The sequence below is a fragment of the Nylanderia fulva genome, unplaced genomic scaffold (assembly GCF_048542155.1).
Source record: "Nylanderia fulva isolate GAGA-0341 unplaced genomic scaffold, ASM4854215v1 Scaffold91, whole genome shotgun sequence".
Classification (NCBI taxonomy): Eukaryota; Metazoa; Arthropoda; class Insecta; order Hymenoptera; family Formicidae; genus Nylanderia; species Nylanderia fulva.
The window spans coordinates 167,657-182,958 of record NW_028191037.1 but is presented as its reverse complement, the minus strand read 5'-3'; the positions used below and the strand labels follow the sequence as shown (position 1 = coordinate 182,958).

At 31.4% G+C, this 15,302-nt stretch overlaps 2 protein-coding genes across 12 annotated transcripts in view; both read right to left on the bottom strand.

Annotated features, from left to right (window-relative positions):
- Positions 1 to 14,113, bottom strand: part of Syp (synaptotagmin binding cytoplasmic RNA interacting protein) — a 39,846-nt gene extending 25,733 nt beyond the window's left edge. For 3 of the 11 annotated variants that reach the window (XM_029318093.2, XM_029318099.2, XM_029318100.2), the window contains exons 1-5: positions 12,277 to 12,383; positions 10,315 to 10,691; positions 10,071 to 10,178; positions 9,652 to 9,828; positions 585 to 720 (exon numbers count right to left, since the gene is read on the bottom strand). In XM_029318093.2, the coding sequence (XP_029173926.1) occupies positions 585 to 720; positions 9,652 to 9,828; positions 10,071 to 10,178; positions 10,315 to 10,689 (796 nt within the window). In that variant the 5' untranslated portion in view covers positions 10,690 to 10,691; positions 12,277 to 12,383. The other 8 variants (XM_085489924.1, XM_085489925.1, XM_085489923.1 and 5 more) reach the window with 7 other exon arrangements.
- Positions 14,114 to 14,136: 23 nt separating this feature from the next.
- On the bottom strand, positions 14,137 to 14,568 carry LOC114942674 (uncharacterized; the record flags this gene model as incomplete). The annotated part of the gene is made up of 1 exon (XM_029318089.2): positions 14,137 to 14,568. A coding segment is annotated over one exon (426 nt), but the record flags the coding sequence as incomplete, so codon positions are not given.
- Positions 14,569 to 15,302: the final 734 nt, after the last annotated feature.

Sequence of the window (15,302 nt, the reverse complement as noted above, 5' to 3'; positions counted from 1 at the left end):
TTGTTTTAAAATATCAAATATTACCTATTTAATTCCTCAAAAATGCAAATAAAATAGAAAAATTTATATTATATATACTCTCCTGTAGCATATTATATATATTACAGAAGAGTAAGAAAAACTATGTCAAACAAATGACTCAAACATAATTGCAGTGTAAACTCATTTAGTAGGATACAATTATACACAATTATGATTACTTCTATTTATTGCAACAGTGCACTTTGACAACCCAAAATTAAAAAAAAATGAAGGAATCACACGATGAAGAGTTCACTTGGCTTATACAAATAAATACATTGACATTTATATCAAATATTGAAAGACAAAATCCAAAAAAATGAATAATAAAACTTTGGATTTTGTGTGTTTGAATATATTAAATTAATTGCAAGATTTTTTTTCAATATTTATGCAAGAGAGGGTTGAATTTAACCCACTTGGCACACATGCTTCTGCTAGAAAATTCGTGATTCGTGATTATTAAACAAATTTTTTTTTGTTCCGTCATCATCTCTTTCCCATAATAGAACTTCCAACTTGGATATAACTGCTCGCTGATTTAAGGACAATTGTCAACTTACGTGCGTGCTTTGTAAACTCTTCGAACAAGTCATCTCGGTCTCGATTCTTTGGAATATTTCCCACAAACAAGCGATGATTGTTATATGATACGGTAACACCAATCTTTTTCCCTTTCCGAATCTCATAATCATTCAGCTGTAAGAATAATGTGGAAGGAAAGTGCCAATTAAGCTTGCCATTTATGATTTTACCTGCTTATTGGCTGTGAACATGGGATTTCATGAAGCGCCCTTCGGAGGTGGAGAGGGGTATAAAGGGGGGACAGTTTGTGGTACACAAGAGAGCTCATGTCAAGAAATCATGATATCACGAAGGATCGTGGGGGATCGTATTCGTATAAAATCGGTTTCCAGGATCGATAGAGATCGTAGAGAGCGAAGGGTGAAGGGAGTGCCTGTCCGTTTGTTAGCGAGCCAAACGCCCCAGCGGTCCACGCAAATCTCCCATACCCCCAAAAGCTTGAGAGACTTGTGTCATGAATCACCTTTGCGCATTGCAAAATGGCAATAGTGTGAGATAGCGTGTATAAAGGACTCCGTACAAGGATTATGGGAATTGGATTTCGGTGAAATTGGCCGATTTTTTTCATATATTATAGCTTACAATCTCCTGAACCAAAGATGTAATAGCCTCAAAACTAAACTTAGATAGTTAATGAGTTACAGCCAGTCAAGCAATTCGCAGAGTCCAAGCTTTTCGTGTTTGACTGGCTGTAAATCGGTAACCGTTTATTATTTAACTTTGAGCCTATTACATTTTTTGTTTGACAGATCATGAGCTACATGTGAGAAAACCAGCTAATTTTATCAGGATTCAATTTTATTTAGGATTTGAAAAACTCCGTACTATATAATCCTATATAAAATTGCATCTTGGTAAGATCAACTGGTTTTCTGGTATATTGTAGATTATGATCTGCTAAACAAAAAATGTTTTATATGAAAAAATTTAATAATTTTATTAATTTACAAAAGAACACAGTAATTGACTAGTAATATTAATATATTTTAATTTTTTTTAAATATAATACAATAGAATCAAAACTAAATAATAGATATATATTATTATATACTATAGATAATAATAGATATACTATAGATAGTTAATTGATTTATAAGCGAGGTACTAAACATAAAAAATTTGGGCTCTCTGCGAGTTGTAATTCAGTAACCATCCATTATTCATGTCACAAACTACAATATATAAAAAAACTAACCAATTCCACCGAAATCCTGTTTCTATAAAGATTGCACGGGGTCCTTTTTTCCGTGTCGTCTGAGTAAAAAAACAATGTAAAAGTAACTTCCACATTTTCTTTTTTCATCTCTGCATCTCGTCTTTTTTTCATTGTATCTTAAAAAAAAGAAAAAAAGAAAAAAGAAAAAAAAGAAAAAACAAAGACAAAGATCAGTGCAATAAAGATTGATCGATCGGTTATGCAAAATCAGGAAGCAGAGGAGGAGCAAATGGGGAAAGGGTAAGATAATCGCATGTATAGAGAGAATAGGAAGCAGATAAAATTCGATAAAACTCAAACCTAAAATATATATATATATATATATATGTATGTGAGGAAAAGACTTGGACCAGAGAGGTGTTACTGTTCACTAATAAACCGAGAGGCAAGGAGAACCAGAACTAAAGGTGCCATAAGGTGTATATTCGCAGATTATGGAGTCAATGTGATCCTTGGATATGCTCCATAAATATAGTTTCCATACCATCTACAACCACTACTTAAAAACTACCACTCTTATAAGTTATATAATACAAGGTAAGACAGGTAGGTAATAGGTAGAGGTAAGGTACACACGCCTCGAATTCACTTTACCTGTTAATTTACCAAATTCCTCCAAGATCTCCTCTTTGCCTTTTGACTTTGGTATGTTTCCCACGAAAAGTCGTAGATTAGGAACGCTAATGTTTACTTTCAGACTCTTGCCGGGTTTTATTTCGTGATTATCGAGCTGTGGGATGAAGAAAACATACACATGCCTAATTTTGTTTCGTGATTTCTTTTTCGTAAGATGGTAAAATTTTTAAATTTTCATTTCGTTTTTTAAATGTGCAATTTAGAATACAATCATTATTAATATTATAAAGCGTGAAAGTTGGCATGGCTTTGTCGCTCGAATCTTCACAATATAGGAAACCGGCCTTTCACGTATCATTGTACTCCTGTAAATAAATTTTAAGCCTAACATTTTCCAAAAATTTTGTCACAAAAATGTCATCTGTCCAATGAAAATCGACCAATTAGGTAAATATACCCCTAACCAATTAGAGAGACCACACAATCAATTGTGATTTTTTTCGGAAAGGTTCTCCACTCCCAATTTTGCCCACTGAGCAAAGAGGAGAGCTGGAAAAAGAAACTCATTCATAGGACATCATTAATGAATATTTTTCGGTGTGTTAAATATTCGGGGGATTCAGTTGGATACACATATATATATATATATATATATATATATATATATATATATATATATATAAAACTGCGCATAACACGAATAATAAATGGTCAGGACATATGCATATATATAAAACATACATTATGTGGATTGTTCTCAGCTAAAGTACACACGCATTTTCATGTGCGACATATATACATAATATGTGTACACATATACACATATGTATACACGCGCACGCATACATACACGCCTACACACACGCACACATATGCGCGCGTGCACAAACCCATTCATATACATACACACACATCCACATACGATATGTCTCACATTTTATTTTTGATGCTCAAATATCTCGATATAAGATGGACTTTTGGGATAAAAAATGTTTTGAGGCCACAGCTATGTTAGATTGTAACGTCAGCGAGAAAAAAACTAAAAATTCTTAAATATCACGAAACACTATTTCAAATAGCTTTAGCACACTTTTAAAATACCACGAAAATTATTCTTCTCCATTGACAATCAATCATCAACCGTAAAATAATTGTGATCAGACTTTTACAATTATTTTACAGCTATTGATTAATTATAAAGGGAAAAGAATAGAGTTTTCGAGATATTTTAAGAGTGAAGTGCGGTTTCATCAAAGTATCTTTTTATTCCAAAACTGGCATCTAAGAATTTTTATTGCGTATTTCTCGTCTCTGACGTCACAATTCCAACATGATCGGTGAGAAGCCAAGAGCCTCCTAAACAAAAGTTATCTACAAAGAAACCAAGCAAATCCGAAAATTCCAATTTGGATGGAACATTACATATATGTATGTAGAGGAGATAAATAGATGAATTTAAAAATTTTAAGTTGCAAAAACGATTCTAAACGATAAAACCATTCCTCATATATAGAATAGCTTTTTGTTTTTCTCGCAATGTATCTCAAAAAATAATCGAGGTATTAATAAATATTTTATACAAAATTGTCATAAAGTAAGATACCTCTATTTAATTATTATCAATGATATTTTGGAGATAATTTTTATGAAAAAAATTTCTCTTTAATAAAAAAAATATTTTTTAAAAATTTTATTAATAGTTTAATAGAGATGATCTCATCTCGAATATTTTTCATATCGGGATGGTTTCACTTCGTAAAATCGTTTTTAGATCAACTAAAAATTTCTAAATTTATTCTCTAATAATCACAAATAAGAACGGCTTAAAGAGCCATACGCGGATGTTGCTGCATTTACATTTCCAACGAAACTTAAGTTTTCATTGGAAATAAACCGTGCACAAGACACGTATCAATCTCGGTGTACTACCAAGACTTAAAATTTGAAATAAATCTCATACTTGAGATTTAATTTCAAAAAACCCCTAATTTAAAATCCCTAACCTTATTTATTCTCCCTAATATTTCATCAAAATCAGAATTTTTGGGTTCAACGTGATTAGTTTATAAAAAAACATACATACAATGCTGATTTTAATTCAACCTGAACTAAGTAATCTTTTTATTCAAAGTTATATCAAGATCATGAATTTTCTGAATAGAAAATTACCTAATCTAACCCCACTTTTATTGCATATAATTAAAGCTCTATAATATTAAAACATCTTCAAAACTATTATAACATTTTTTTGTTTAGCTTACTTTCCAAGTTGTCAATTTTAAAATTTATGGCATCTTGGCAATATTTTCAACTAAAAATCCTATAAATTTTGTTCCAAAAATTTTTTAAAACATCTTCAAAACTGTGACATTTCTTTTGTTTAGCTTACTTTCCAAGTTGTCAATTTTAAAATTTATGGCATCTTAACAATATTTTTAACTAAAAATCCTATAAATTTTGTTCCAAAAATTTTTTTGTACATCAATTTAAGAGATAAACAATTGTTTTCTTTAAAATAAATCCTTTAGAAACAACTGTTTTTTTATACCAATCAATTTTTCTCATTATATCTTTTTGCATAAGAGTTATTAAAATAAGATAATAAAAAAATGAATATTTGACGAAATATTTCATAATTTATGAAAGATTATGTAAAATTAAAGTGCAAAAGTATATCTCGTAAATGTAAATTATTTACTTTTTGACCATCATATCCTTATAACTTTTTATATAAAATATTGCAAGAAATCGATTTATATAAAAAAATATGGTAATTCTATTTAAAAAATTCGAAGTAATCTTGTCCTGATTTTGGCAATGCCTCTCAAGGTCCTTAAAAATGTTAGACATTTTTAAACCCTATAATTTTTTAAAATATTTTTTTTCAAAAATACGTAGTTTTCTCAAAAAAAATATTTCCCACATTTTTGGTAAACCCTTATATGTATATGTGTGTATTTCATAAATAATAATTAAGTATAAGATGTTCAGTCTATTATAAAAACTCAAATCTGAATCAACAATCAATAGAATCCTCAACATTTTTTAAAAATAATTATATCTAAATACTATACTAAAAATTAAATATATTTTTTGCAAAAGCAAGATTCATTTAAGAAAAATCGTATATTATTGACATGATAGAAGGACAAGAATAACATGATTATTGATTCTTTTCTCTTCTTCAAATTTTTTAAAGTTTGCTTATCATTCCTATCAATTCTTAAGCACAATATCAAAATTAGTTAAAGAGTGATGACAATAAGACCTGTTTTTCACCCATTTTATAGGGTCGAATTTTGGGACCTCAAATTGTTAACTTTTTTAATGCCAAATAGTACTATATGATAAGACATTAATTTTAGAGAAATTTGTAGATAAGCATAGGCACGGTTCCTTAGATATGAAGAAGTGAAAGTGATAATTTCTCATAAAACTGACTAAAAAATCAATTTTCCTCCTTGTATCTCCGGAACCGTGCCTATACTCATCTTGAAATTTTACTGGAATTAATGTTTCATCTCATAGTACTATTTGCCATCACTCTTTATTTAAATTTTAATGTCAAAGATAAATATTAACGTGATATTTTTGTTATTGAATTCTAAAAAAGTTTTTTGTGAATAAATATGAATACAGACTGATAACAAATTATACTTTTCTAGATTTATATTTTATTATATTTTTCGAAAAATCTCGATATCACATTATTCAGAATGTACAATAAAAAGTGAGGATATGTATATATATACACACACACACACACACACACACACACACACACACACACACACACACACACACACACACACACACACACACACGCACGCACGCACGCACGCACACGCACACACGCACACACACACGCACGCACACACACACACACACACACACACACACACACACACACACACACACACACACACACACATATACACAGGGTGTCTGGTAACTAACGGACCAATGATTAAGGGCGGATTCTCTGGCCAATTTGGAGACGATTTTTCCTTAGCAAAAATGTTGAGAAGTCAATAATTTTCGAGTTATAAGCGATTGAAAAAAATGGGTTTTTTGAAAATTAAACGTTTTGAAGTTAAAAGTCTAACATAATTACATTCTTCAGTTAATTTCAGGTAGTTTACTATAATAAAATTTTAATTTGAGGCTTAATTATAAAGATACATAATGACAAATATTGGAAAGTTGTAAAAAATGATGACCTTTTTCGACATTTTCGCTGAGGAAAAATCGTTCCCAAATTGACCAAAGAATCCATTTGTAATCGTTGGTCCGTTAGTTACCGGACACCCTATATATATATATGTATATATTATATATTTATTTTTAAATCTAAGTAATCCTGATCTCTTTGAAAGATCATACAAGGTCAAACTAATAAAAAAGCAGCATTGTATGTGTTTTTCAACTTCATTAAAACCAAGTAACACACTTTAAGTTTAAAATTTTAAAAAATCTTTACAACACTTGAGCATTAAAAATCAAATGGGACACCCTATGTGCGTGTACGTGTTTGTATATATGTATGAATGTGTAGGGTGTCCCATTTTAAATGATGCATGCGAATATCTTCAAAACTATTGGTGGTAAAGAAAAATATCTCAAGCAAAAATTCAATTTTGATAGGGATATAATTTGATGACAATAGTTTTTTTTATAGGTGGAAGGGTGTATATGTATATGTATATATGCACATATATACACACACACCCTATATATACATACATATATATATAAAGATCAATTTATTTTTTTCTAATGATGACCCATATACTTTTGGTATGCATTAATTGATACAACTCTTCACATTCACTGTAAAAAAATTAATATATATATATATCTATAAAAAAAAAACCATTAGTTTAGAAGATATTTTAATTTTTATGTTGCGAAGTAGTACTTACGCGCGCGTTATTTCAATATATATTTATGTGTAACCACTAACATCTACAATCATATGGATGTTGTGTAGACAAACGAGATTTCATGTTAGGATCAGGTAAAGTACAGGTGTACTTTCAAGATTTTCCTATCTCAGCAATTCCAGAGGTTCGTGAGATAATTAAAAGATGGCAGATTTCTAGAGAATATGTAAGCGAGCAGAAAAGAATACAGTGATATGGAACGAGTGACTCAGTGACTGCCTACTGAGAGGTAGAGGTCCTAGGATCGAGTCTTTGAGTACTTTAGGTCTTCGATATTTTTTCTCTGCTCGGGAGTCCTACAGATTATATTCCAAATCAAATTGTGAACATAATTTTATCATTGGGAGAATTTATTTGTGGACATTGTAGAAAAGCAGCACGACAGTATTGTGAAAGATACCCAAACTTCGTCATCGGACAGACAGACTTACCCAGAAAAGTCCATCAAATGTTGCAATTATAGCAATAGTAGCTGGAAATATCCCCTGTATTAGTTGTGAAATTGTTGAACACAACTTTTTCAATCAATGATTACAAGAAATCAAGATTTGTATTACGATAGTGTACTGTTTTGTGTATGTGCATCAAGCATTAAGAGATTTTGTTCACTTTGATATATTCTCTGCCGAGAAACTCTCAGCATAACATATTCTAAAACTCATGATTTATTTCGTATATTTTGTTTTCTGGCAGAACAAGTTTTATTAACAGAAAGTAAGCGAATCTGTCATTATTTGGATCCATAGCAGGATCTTTCAAGATGTAACATATTATGTATATATTATTAGTTCATATCTTTTTGATACTTTTTTTATAACAAAACATTTTACTTAAACCAAACTTTTATGATTTCTAGAAAATATCAAGACAATAAATGTGGTGTCAACACGAAACAGTGTTCCTGCTCACTATAATACGCCTCAAACCATTTTAAATGAGAAATTTTCTAATTGTTAGATTGGATAAGATGATAATGTCGACTTTTTAAGATGACCACATCTGATATCATTGAATTATTTTTTAAAAAACAAAGTTTAAAAAAAGAAAAAATTTAAAAAAAACGAAAATTTCTATTTCAAACAACTTGAAGAATTTTTCAAGCATTTTGATAAATTTCCAGTGAAATACATAAGAATTGATATATCATTTAGAAGAATAAGAGTGAAGCCTAATCAATGTTAAAAATATATAAAAGATATTCTTTTGTAAATACCAATTTTAAAAAGGTACATACTGTACTATTAGTATTACTTCGCAACAATAAAATCAAAATTAAAATTACCTAAACTAATGGCTTTTTGAAAAATACCCTAAAATTTTTTCATAGCGAATGAAGAGCTGCATCAATTGATGCATTCCAAAGTATATAATTCCATTTAAAAAAATATGAAATTGATCTTCATCATATCTCCTCTACATCTCCATCTACAAAAGAACTATTGACATTAGATTTTGTTTTTCTTTCAAAACTATTCAATATTTTCCGAAACATTTTGCGATATTATTAGTAGTTTCAAAGATATTCACGCGCGTTATTTAAAATGGGATATTCTCTCTCTGTATATATTAAAGAAATATAAATTAATAAAATTATAAAAAAGATTATACAGATTGTACAAAATAATATGTCCATGTAAATCTACTGTAAAAAAAATAAATAAATAAATAAAATGGACAATGCAGAACAAGCCACATAGGAGTACATAACAATCATTCGAAATGTTCAGCAAAAAAAGAAGCAAAATCTTAAAAAATATAAAATAAATATGTGTGTGTGTATATATATATATATATATATATATATATATATATATATATATATATATTACTTTACTACATTATTAAACAATTAACATTATTATAGCTCAACCATAAACCCTGGTCTACAATGATGATTTAAGCCGTAAGCCTTAAGAAATTGACCAATTATAGTCAAGTATTCTCCTCATATTTGACTGTGATTGGTCAATTTCTTAAGACTTACGGCTTAAATCACCTACTATAGATCAGGGCTAATAAGTTACATAAAATAAAATTCAATAATTATTCAATATCATTGGAGATTATTCAAAATCTCATTAAGTATTTAAAATTAAACATTTAGAAACTGAGATCTCTATTATAATCATTTCGAAGGAGCATTATTTTGGCAATAACAATTTTATAACATTTCTAAAAATTAAAAAATAAAACTGTTTAAATTATTCATAACTGTATTTGTAATTAGGAGGGAAAACAAAATAAATAAATATAGATTATATATAAACTACACAATAATAAAGATTTAATGAAAAATATATACTGACATACCTCTCTAACAGCCTGCTGTGCAGCTTCCCTATTAGTAAATGTGATAAATGCATATCCTCTGTTGGAACCTGACATGGGGTCCATCATCAGTCTCAAATCCCAAATTTTTCCGCATTTTTCAAATAACGGAATTAATTCATCTTCGTACATGTCTTTTGGAATTTTGCCACAAAATACCTTTTTGCAAAAATATTTAATGTAAGAATTTCAAAACATACAAGCATTTTTTAATATATGAAGGCTCAAGTATTTAAGTATTTTATATATGTATGTGTGTGTGTGTGTACATGTGTGTATATAAGTACATAGATTACTGAATATTTTTATAAGAAATTTATATAAAATGTAGAAAATAATTTAAAAATAAAAATACATTTTAAACATTTTATAATAAAGAAAATATATATATTTAAATTTACCTCACAACCAGTACCAGGCGTTGGACCTTCCCAATTTGGTGGAGGGCCACCATATTTTCTTTGTCCAGTAGTTACATCCAAAGGATATCCTGTTCTCTCCAAAATCATCTAAAATTATCATTTACCACTTACATAAATATTAATCAAGCAATAACTAAAAATAACAATTTAAGAGAAATTTAACTAACAACTTGTATAAGCAACTTGTATAAAAATACATGTAATAATTTTCACTTGACATTACTTTAATTTTGTCCTCATCCGGGGCTTTGGGTGTTGTGCTAGTGCCTGTTCCTTGACCCGCACGACTCTTCTGTCTGTATGTCTTCATTACTCCACAAAGGTATGCTGATTTGTTAGATACATGTTCTAGATTAGATTCCAGAAATTGCGTCAGCACATTTAGCGCACCATCAACTGGAAATTCTTTTAAAGCATCAAGAGCTCTTTCATCCAGATCAACATGAGCCAATTTTCCCGTCTTATAAATTTCATCAAGCTTGGCAGCCACTTTCTCATCTAATCCATATTGCATAAGTTTGTTAAAGTCTTCTGTCCGTTCCAAATTTTCCATTTCTTGTTTTTCTTCCATTTTTATTTCCCCATTTCCTTCTGCCATTGCTGAAACAATAACAACTACTATATTAATCAAAGTTTTTTATTCCGATTATAAAGTATACTTCATTATTTTCTATAATATATATTAAGTACAAATATATATATATATATATATATATATATATATATATATATTTGTATAAATTAGTTTTTAAAAGTTACACATTATATTATAAAATTAAATATCTTATATCCTTGCTACAAAATACTTATAAATGCAAATAAGTAACACATGTGGATACTAATAAAATATTTCATAGTATACATATCATAATTTTGTTTTAAATCTCAACACTAATCAATGTCTTCTGCCATTTTGTCTGGCAAGAAAAATTCTATATATATAAAAAATACAATTAAATTTTTTTTAATATATAAAGAATTAAATTTTAATATGACTCTAAAACAAAAAATTATTAATAAAAATATCTGAATTTTTAACATCAAAAAATAACAAGTTTTCAATACACACACAAAAACTATTATTTATTTTATAACACTTATCATTTATTCATAACTCACTCTTTTCAGTAAATGTAAATTATAAATAACGGTTCTCGATTTTTTATTTTCACATTCTTCTGAAAAACATATATGTATATATATAAATACAAATATATATATATATATATATATATATATAATTTATATAAATGCACGTAACTAATAAAAAAAAATGCGATTTTTCGAGACGACAAAAAGCTAATAGAAATAATAATAATAATAATAATAATAATAATAATAATAATAATAATAATAATAATAATAATAATATAAAATAATAATAATAATAATATAATAATAATAATAATAATAATATAATAAATAAATAATAATAATAATAATATAATAATAATACTAATATAATAATAATAAGAATAATAAATATAATATTAATAATATATAATAATAATAATAATATTCCTCCTAATAATCCTAAATCTCCTATCCTCATCCTATAATAATCTCCTAATCCTCCTATAATCTCTTATCTCCTAATAATCCTATCCTCCATACTCTCCTCCTATTGTCTTATTTATTCTTATTCTTTTTATTATTATTATTATTATTATTATTATTGTTATTATTATTATTATTATTATTATTATTATTAATCGACACGAGAAAAGAAAAATGGTCCGAGTCGAGAAAACAAAATTCGCGAAAACAAATAAGCACCGAAAAAAATACCTGTGTACACCCGAAAATAAAATATCGCACTAATACGAAAATCGTGTCGATCGAGAGGCCAGGACGCGCCGCCAGGAAAGAATCCTATTCCGGACGGCGACGGGGAGAGAATATTTTTCCCTCGCGAATCTATCTAATCCCGACACGATCCCTCCGATTTTCTCAGGGATGCTGGAAATTCACCGGCCGGCGAGGCGCGACTCGAAATCTGCGAGGATGTACTTCTATACATATATGCACTCCGGCGCGTGAAATGATGCACTTCGCGACGCGCCTCGGAGCTCCGTCCCGGCACACATTTATTTATTTCCCGTTCGCGCGGCCCCGCTCGAGTTCGCGGCCGGCAACGAAGGAACCGGGATGGGATGCGCGCGAACGCGCCGAGAACGCGGTTTACCTTGCAAAATAAACGGACAGAAGAGGCTCTCCGCCGTGCCGAAGGAAATGGCGACAGAGACGTCAACGTGATTGCGCGGACTACGGGGTTCACAAAACGACGCGCAAAGATACGCTCGAACCCAGCGACACGACGTTGGCCATTTCTCCGGCCGCCCGCGAATTCTGATTGGCCCGCCGTCCGCGCGGAAGCGCGTCCGACGAGGAAAAAAAGTTCGCGGAGGCTCCCAGGTTTGTTCGCCGAAGAAGAGTAAAAGACCGGGAGAATGTGTATATATATATGTATATGTATATACATATATATATATATGTGTGTGTATATATTTTACGAGAGCCCTTGTCTCGTTCGGCGCGATTACGGCGATAAATAAATCTTATTCGTTTAGACGAGATGCGAAATTACGGGAAAAATTGCAGCGAGGTTAGGCTTTTCCGAGAGGTTAGGCTTTTCAGAGAGAGAGCGTGGTGTTCATTTTATAGTAAGCGGAAAATCCAATTACAATGATATTTTAGATATAATTAGTCGATATAGATATATTAGATAGATTAGATATATTAGCCCAATATTGTAATTCTTAATGTTGATGTACTTAATATTTGTATTAATTAATCTCTAATAATTTAAGAATATAGCATTTCTACACCGTGTTTTTCATTTTTCGAAATATTTTTTCAGCTGAAACTGATCGCACTTTTCTTAGTTCAAAGTTTATCTTTTTTTCCTCCACATATTGAAAGAAAAAAGAGATAAACTCTGAACTAGTGCAGTCAGTTTAATTAAAAAAAAAAAAAAAAAAAAAAAAAAAAAACTATTATATATTATCAAGTAACAATCTCCAAAACATTTATAAAATATTTATAAATCAATATACAAATTTAATATTTCGAAAGAGATCGATTTAATATTTATTGCTTATTGAAACTCATCCTTCCAGAGTCTTTTGCCATATTTGTCGGATGCTCGCTTCATCTTGTTCATATTTAATAATTCTGAGCAAACAGAGTTCGCACATCAACCAAAATTGCACGTTCACAAAGCAAGCATATATATATATATATATATACGCGATGACGTGTATTCGAGAGATTGAACATTTGCAAACGCGCAGCGGTTAATCTAGCGAGATTTTAAAATCGGGAATGCGACGCGATTGTGCGCTTATCGGCATATGCTCAAAAACCTCACTACGCTCTTCATTGGCGATACAATGATTTTTGTGCACGTGTTGCATATTCTTTTGCATATCACGTGAATACCGCTATTTGTACTGCTTTACGAACGAGCTTGAGCGAAATGCGAAAACGTTCATAATGAAACGTAATTTTACCGCGTATTCCTAATGTTCTCGTGAAAATCAAGTTTATAACTTTTTTCATAACATATTTAGTGCTTTTTATGTACAACAACATCTGTTACCGACCGAAAAAGATATTTCCTCAAAACAAGATGTATACTCTTTTCTCTCATGTGTCTCTGTACCGTATACTATAATATTCAACACATACGAGAGAAAAAAGTGCATCGAAGCACCTAGTCGATCACTTTGTACGGAATAAATAAAATGATGGTTCTATATAAACCGCGAGAGGAAGATGCAAAGACAGAACAAAGAAAAGAAAGACAAAGAAAATGGAGCAATGTCAGGGAGCAATTCATGATAAAGATGCGTGTGTACCTGTGTTGAATTTGTACTCCTCACCGGTATTAATTTAGCAGATTCGTTGCTTCAATGACGAAGGAACACTAATTGCAATGGCAACACAAGAGAATAGTCAGGATCTCCGGCCAGGTATCATGAAATTCATAATTAATTAGCACGTCACAGTTTTTCCACGAGGAAAGCGCTTCTCCGTACGTCAGGTTGACTTATGGTGATAATGGAAACGGCAGCGGTGGCGGCGTCGGTGGTGGCGATGGCGATGGCGGTAATAGTGATGATGGCAATGACGGTGGCGGTGGCGGTGCTGATAGAGATGAAGGAGGTGGCGGTGGCGGTGGAGGTGGCGGTGGAAATGGCGGTAAAAGTGGCGATTGAAATGACGGTGGAAGTGGCGGTAGTGATGGCAGCAGTTGCGGCAGTGATAGTGGTGATGATGGTGATAGTGGTAGTAATAATGATGATGATAGTAGTGATATTAATGGTGACGATGGTGATAATGATGAATAAGATAGTGATGGTGAAAGTAATAATAGTGGAGGTGATAATGGCAATAATGTTAATGGTAGCGATGACGATAACAATGGTACTGACAGCGACGATGGCAGTACGGATGGAGATAGAGGAGGTGGTAGCAATGATTACAATAGCGGCAACAGTGGCGGTGACGTTGACGGTGCCGGTGACGACGATGGCGGTGGCGGCGGTGGTGGCAGCGGCGGCGGCGGTGGCGACGACAGCGACAGCGGAGACAGCAGTTGCTGCGGCTGTACTCGCGGTTACATTTACGCTATTGCGCGTAACTTCATCGAACGATATGACGCGACACGCGCGAAAAGATAAAGAAAGATTGGCGACGAGAGGAAGGTCCGTTTGTTTTGAGTGACCAGTGCGTATTATTTTTAGATCATTTGGATTAAATTTAGTTTGCGTAGGCACTTGCACGTGATTGAGAACCGAAGAATGAGACAGATAATAGACACATAAATTCTTCTTCTTCTTTTTCTTGTTTTATTTGGATTTCCGTCCGTTGGGCAGAGTACCACGTCGAAACACAGATTTTATAAATTATTTTACTAGCGATATTTAAGCGGCAGCGATGGCAGTGACGACGATAACGATAATGGCACTGATAATGATGAAAACGATAATAATTATGACGATGTGTGCGTGAGACAAGAGACAACGATGACTGGATTTTAAGGCTCGGGCGCAGCGTTTTGATATTGTGTAGTGCCTACATAGCCGTGATGCATAAATTGGACTGTCTCACTGAAAGTGCGGTGCAATGGTGCAAACTCCACAAAACCGAAACCAGTTTCTTTGCGCTCGCCGTCGGAATTGCGCCTTAGTCCAATCCGATTCAATC